Source organism: Salvelinus sp. IW2-2015, linkage group LG24 (assembly GCF_002910315.2).
Source record: "Salvelinus sp. IW2-2015 linkage group LG24, ASM291031v2, whole genome shotgun sequence".
NCBI classification, from domain to species: domain Eukaryota; kingdom Metazoa; phylum Chordata; class Actinopteri; order Salmoniformes; family Salmonidae; genus Salvelinus; species Salvelinus sp. IW2-2015.
Genome location: NC_036864.1, coordinates 5,240,759 through 5,246,764, shown reverse-complemented (window position 1 = coordinate 5,246,764; position 6,006 = coordinate 5,240,759). Strand labels below are relative to the sequence as shown.

At 44.9% G+C, this 6,006-nt stretch overlaps 1 protein-coding gene across 1 annotated transcript in view; it reads right to left on the bottom strand.

The window, feature by feature from the left end:
• Positions 1-204: 204 nt before the first annotated feature.
• Positions 205-6,006, bottom strand: part of nampt1 (nicotinamide phosphoribosyltransferase 1) — a 21,329-nt gene continuing 15,527 nt past the window's right edge. The window contains exons 6-11 of the mRNA XM_070434707.1: positions 5,572-5,712; positions 4,542-4,767; positions 3,983-4,102; positions 3,757-3,897; positions 2,105-2,239; positions 205-1,962 (exon numbers count right to left, since the gene is read on the bottom strand). Of these exons, the coding sequence (XP_070290808.1) occupies positions 1,849-1,962; positions 2,105-2,239; positions 3,757-3,897; positions 3,983-4,102; positions 4,542-4,767; positions 5,572-5,712 (877 nt within the window). The 3' untranslated portion in view covers positions 205-1,848. The remainder of the gene's footprint in view (positions 1,963-2,104; positions 2,240-3,756; positions 3,898-3,982; positions 4,103-4,541; positions 4,768-5,571; positions 5,713-6,006) is intronic.

The window sequence follows — 6,006 nt, the reverse complement described above, 5'->3', positions numbered from 1 at the left end:
GGGTTAAGCGGGCAGGTGTTAAGAAGCGCGGTTTGGCGGGTCTTGTTTTCGGAGGACGCATGTGTCGACCTTCGCCTCTCCCAAGCCCGTTGGGGAGTTGCAGTGATCAGACATGATCGTAATTGGATATCACAAAATTGGGGYGAAAAAGSGGGTAAAATACACACACAAAAAAATATATATATATTCAATCAACATTTCAAATTGACAGGATGGTGCTTTTAATATGTAGACATTACAACAGTAATGTTAGTTTAAAATATCAGATAATATGGGACAACCAACATATAACAAAACAAAAATAGAATTCACAAGTATTATTTTCAATACAGCATTCACACAAGACTACACCAGGATTGCAAAATTCCAGTAATCACGAAATCCTGTTTGGAGGATTCTGGATTCCCTGCGTATTCCTTCCTGATTCCCGGAATCTTTCGATCTGCGTTTCTGGAAAAGTTACCCGAATTTTTTAACACTACTCTACACACAAACAAACATTTGCTAAAACCTGACCTAACACGTCATACAACAAACAAGCAGTGTGGAAGATTCTGGTAGAAAATGGGAATTAGACAAAAATAATAACAACACTACTTCTCCCTACTCTGCCCTCTCGCAGTATAATTCTGTTGTTATATACACGTGAGAAGACAGTTTGGCCACATCCTTGTAAATATGGAGATTTACTGCAAATATTCTGGCAATATTTACCTTTGTCATAACAAATTATGATTTCTGAGGTAAGAACCAACCAAGACGGTATCAAAATAGTCAAATCAAGCTCTAMGGAAAAGTTCCCCATAATTCAATATCAGAGACAGATGCCTTCTTGTTCTCTAAAGCAAAGAAAAATGTGTAACAAATATTTGTACTTTCACACAAATAAAAAAGGAGCCACAAAGAGAGAGATTTGACACTCTGCATCCCAAATGGCACCCTATTCCCTATACAGTGCACTCGTTTTTACAGGTCAAAAAAAAGTGCACTATAAAGGGAATAGGGTTCCATTCCAGACATACAGACTGTGTCGTGCAGTTCTGTAGACAGTGTTTTAGCAACATGATTAGTTGGCCTCTAGATGGCGACTTGCCCACGTGTGGGTAGTGTCTTCTAAAGAACCAGGGAAAATGTATTTWAAAAAAGGCCAACAACTTAAAAAAGGTAGAGTAYGTGTTCCCCTGATCAGCAAACTAATTTGCATAAAGGAACACAACGTTCCTTTAAAAAGGAAGAAACTGTCAGCACGCACACACAAACATCCACACTCAGGAACATTAAACAWATACCTCTCAGTTCTAGAACCACACAAAGTTCCGGAAACTTTCATGAACACAGTAGAAACAGTATCCTCCTTTCCTGTGATCAATTTATAGCAACACTTGGTCAGATAAACACTGACGTAACCGCGGTTTAAATGATTTCTATACCACGATATCATTCCATCCATCACTAAAAGACAATGCTAAATAGACTATTAATGACTTTAAACAGCTCTGTACACACAACACAGGGTACAGTCAGTGTGTTCGTTTACATCTCTTTCTAGCTCTCTTTCGCGCTCATTTATCTCACTCAACTTCCTTTATCTTTATCTYTTACTTGTTTCGCTCACTCCTCTCTCCCTCCCTCACTCTCTTACTCGCCTCATTCACTCACTACTTCCTCTAYCCCTTGGCTTTCACTCAGGTGTGGGTTTGGACGTGTGTGTGTGTGTGTGGGTCTACTCTCCTCTCCAGTGGAGGACAGTGCTTCTGGGAGGGTGGGTGGGGGTTGAGGGAGGGTCATTGACAATGTGCCGCCTCCGGTGGGGTGATGGAGGTCAGAGGTTCAGGGGTCAGCGGCCCCTCAGTGGAGGAGCTCCTTGAGGTCACTGTCCGTTATCTTGGCATTGTCTCTGACGTCATCGAATGTGTACGTCTTGACAATTTTCCCATTCTGAAACACTGTGTGTAACAGGTCCTGAAGGGAGATGGGAGGGAAAAGAACAAACGACCGTTAGTGAAGTGGCTAATTGACTAACCTCAATAACTAAAACWACATGAATTTACAAAGGCTATTGGAATGCATTGACGTGGGAGTAAGATATGATATGTCGACTCACCACGCCGTACTCCTCCAGGTCTCCCTTGCCCTCCTCCAGAGTGACAAAGTCCCCGCTCGCTGTCCGGTGCAGAGACAGACGACCTTTCTTTGACCTTTTGTTAGGGTCCGCCACCGGGTCCTTGAACACATTCACCTGACACCAAATATTAAAAACAGTTACACTTCTCCTTCCAGTGAAGGTAGGCATGGATGTGTGTCTGTGTTAAGAGTCCTGCACGGGCCAGTTTTTTTGGGAGATGCACCCGCCCTCGCCAGCCACGTCAATTCCGAGCCCCACCCTACACCAGGGTAGATTTTTCTCCGCAACCCGACCCACCCGCCAAATAATAATGTATTTAATTGTTGACTCCAGAGTACTAGAGGCTATTCCCCTTTCCTGTATGAATTGATGTCTGCATGTCTATTCAACATTTGGATAAAAAGGAAACCAGGCCATGAATTAAGAACCGTATCTTCTTATTTCACACTGTCAACTCAAATTGCTTTGAAAATAAGAGTCTTCTATTTACCCAATGAAAGCCTATAGCCGACATACATTGAATATCGCTCGATAATCAAATCGTTTAATTGAAACTTACATAAACAACTCCCAGAATCAAATAGGCTATAGGCTGCAAAAATAGCATTCATTTATTTAGTAGGGTACACTCAAACTTCTACCAGCCGCACAGGTTTAAAACATATATGACCTGCGTATGGTCCAAATGAACAAAAGCCTGAATTAAAATGTAACAATTAACTGATAATTAACCGAATTGTAGTAAACAAATACCTGCTTGCACTTTCTGCAGGATGTGTATCCATCTACCAGATTGTTTTCATTCCAGAAATGAAMACACCAGGAGTTGGCTAAAGAGTATTAGCACTTGAATCGGAACCGGTGCGTTGGTCAGATGACCTGAAAATAGACCTCTTTGGCCACGCCCACCAGTGGTGGGTTTGGTGTCGAAATGAGAATGCACGAGCAGAAAAGAACCCCATTGTAAAATATGGTAGTGGATTTCTAATGTTACAGGGCTATTTTGCTTCCACTTGTCCTGGGGCCCTTGTTAAGGTTACCGGCATCATGAAACACCAGGTTATTTTAGCCAAAAACCTGGTTGCCTCTGCCAGGTGGCTGAAACTTGGCCGCAAGTGGATCTTCCAGCAAGACAATAACCCCAATCACACAGCAAAATCTAAATGTTGCAATGGCCATCTCAGTCTCCGGACTTAAAACCCATTGAAAACCTGTGGTTTGAATTGAAAAGAGCATTCCATAAGCACAGATGAAGGACATCAAGGCTCTGCAAGGATTCTGTATAGAGGAATGGTCTGAGATCCCTTCCCAATGTGTTCTCAGTGCCGTTATTCTCGCAAGACGAGGTATGAAAACAGGGTGTCAATCATTTTGACCCCTACCTTTGAGAGAAAAAAAGCACTACTTGTTAAACAAAATCTCTTTCTCTGAGCAATTACATTAGCATAAAATWATTTCTAATGTTTTTTAGCATACAATTTAGCTCAGTATTTCAATTATTGATTTTATACAGTCATTTCCRCTCCTCTATATCAAGTGTCAATCATTTAAGACCCCACTGTAAGATAGTATACAGTGTGCATGTGTATGTGTGTGATGGTGTGTGTGCACGCGTGTAATGCTCTGCTCACCCCCAGGCCGTTGGTGACCACGTAGCTGCATTTGAAGGAGCAGTTGAGCAGATCCCTGGTCAGTTTCTGCAGCAGAGCCCCTCCAGAGCCAAAGGCGATGTTCTCAATGCTCCACTTGTGATGCTTCATCCCCTCCACGATCTACACACACAGACACATGTCTGTTAAAACTGACTCTCTCTCTGTCTGTGTGTGTGTGTGTGTCCATGTGTGTGTGTGCGTGTACCTCTTGCAGGGTGTTGATGTCCACTCCGTCCCCYTGTATAACTCTGATATAGGGCGGCAGAACTTTGTAGCCTTTGGAGTTYTCCGTAGGGATAAACTTCTTCCCCAGGATCTCCAGCACCTGAGTGGAGGAACCACAATCGGTATTTAAAAAAAACAACTAAGAATGCTAAATCTGTATGGGAGGAACATACAGCACCGACTGAKAGGGCTTCCATAGGGCTCAAATCTCAACTACAGAAGCCCGGTCATAGCTCAAAATACCACCCAAATCACGCACCCTCCGTAGCGCAAGGGACTTGCAACGCTGGGGTAGTGAGTTCGATTCCTGGGACCGCCTGTACATAAAATGTATGTGTGCATGACGATAAAAGCATCTGCTAAATGGCATATTATCATTATTACACTTTTATCAAATGGCAGGTTAACATGGACGTTCAATGTGTGCATCTTTCTCAGAGGACCTGATTGGGAACTACCTTCAGTACGTTATCCAGGGGGTTCCCTGAGTCGGGCAGACCACGTGGGGTTTAAGGGGGTCGAGTTAGGCCTAGTGTTACCTTCAGTACGGTATCGAGGGGGTTCCCTGAGTCGGGGCGGACCACCAGTGGGGCGTCAGCGCTGCGGGACTCAATGAGACTCCTCAGGTCTTCTCCCCAGATCTTCTCACAGGCGTTGTAGATGTCATAGCTGTCACTGACGATAGACACGGGCACGTTGGGAAACTGCCTCACGATGTGCTCAAAGGCATCTCGCTCGTGGTCCTTCCCCCACGCCGTGATGGTGCTGGAGAGAAGGAGGGAGAATACAAAGTTATCAGGTCTACTAAAGACAACAACAAAAAAACAAATCCCTCTCCCTGTGAACTCATTCACGTAGAGCTGCGCTACCACCACTAGAGGGCATCCTTATCAACGCTTTGCCGAGACTTGACTTCCAGAAGCTCATGTCCACAACAGTGCACTGTAGCTAGCTAGCGATGTCCTTTTAGATTCAGAATGAAACTATCTGTGCATTATCCCTCGTCTCAATTACACAATTTGAGCTTTATTTCATGCTATCAAATCAAGCCTACCTGTATTAGCAAAGAAGTGAGAGGGTGTATCTCTAAATGCATTGATATCTACCACCTCGGAGAACCCAGAGTGTGTGTGTTGGGGGGGGGGGTAGAGTACTGTGTGTATCATATGGAGAGGAATGGGACTGTGTCTCTGTGGAGTCTCTGGAAGATGAAACTAAAAACGGATCGTCATGATTCCGTAAACACAGTGACCAGGCCAGGGCCTCTGGAGCCGAACTCCCAGAAACCAACGGGGCAAATGAACGGTGCAGAGGAGCAGTGGTACAGCCAACTCGGTTAGAGATGTACTGTACATCTCCTCTGTGTGTGTGTGTGTGTGTGGTGTGAACACACTGTTATCAATAGCCTACACAAGCATAGCAATTGATATTTGGATATCAAAGCCATCCACTCCTGCTTGCTTTCTGGGSCTAAGAAGCCCTATACAAGTGTAATTTGATTGATTCGGGACCAAGTAAGAKATGTTAGTGTGTTAACTGTGTAGCCACTGTGTGTCTTGACTGTATTACCTGTGCTCCGCGGCGGGCACAGAGAAGCCAGGCACGGGGTCTTTGGTGCCGTAGTACTTCTTAATCACGCCGATGCCAGCCACTGTGTCTGTGCCCTTAAAGTTCACTTTCCCGGGTCCAGGGCAGGGACACGGAGGCACACTGCGGTTCAAGGAAGATTGAGGAGAGAGCGTAAGGAGCGGGATCAGGAATGAATGAGAGGGAGGGAGGGAGGGTTTAGAGAGGGGAGGATGGAGGGATGAGAGAAGGAGAGGGAGGGAAGATGGAGCAGGAGAAGGGAATTAGGGAGACTCTTCGAAGCACGGAAAGTTGTGCTTCGAAAGCCAGACTTGGCCCATTCTAGAATGGCCATCTACTAACCCCCTCTTGTCCCCTTCTCCTCCCCTCCAGACCATCCTTGTTCAGGTCTGGTACCCATCACCGTGGCGACCAACT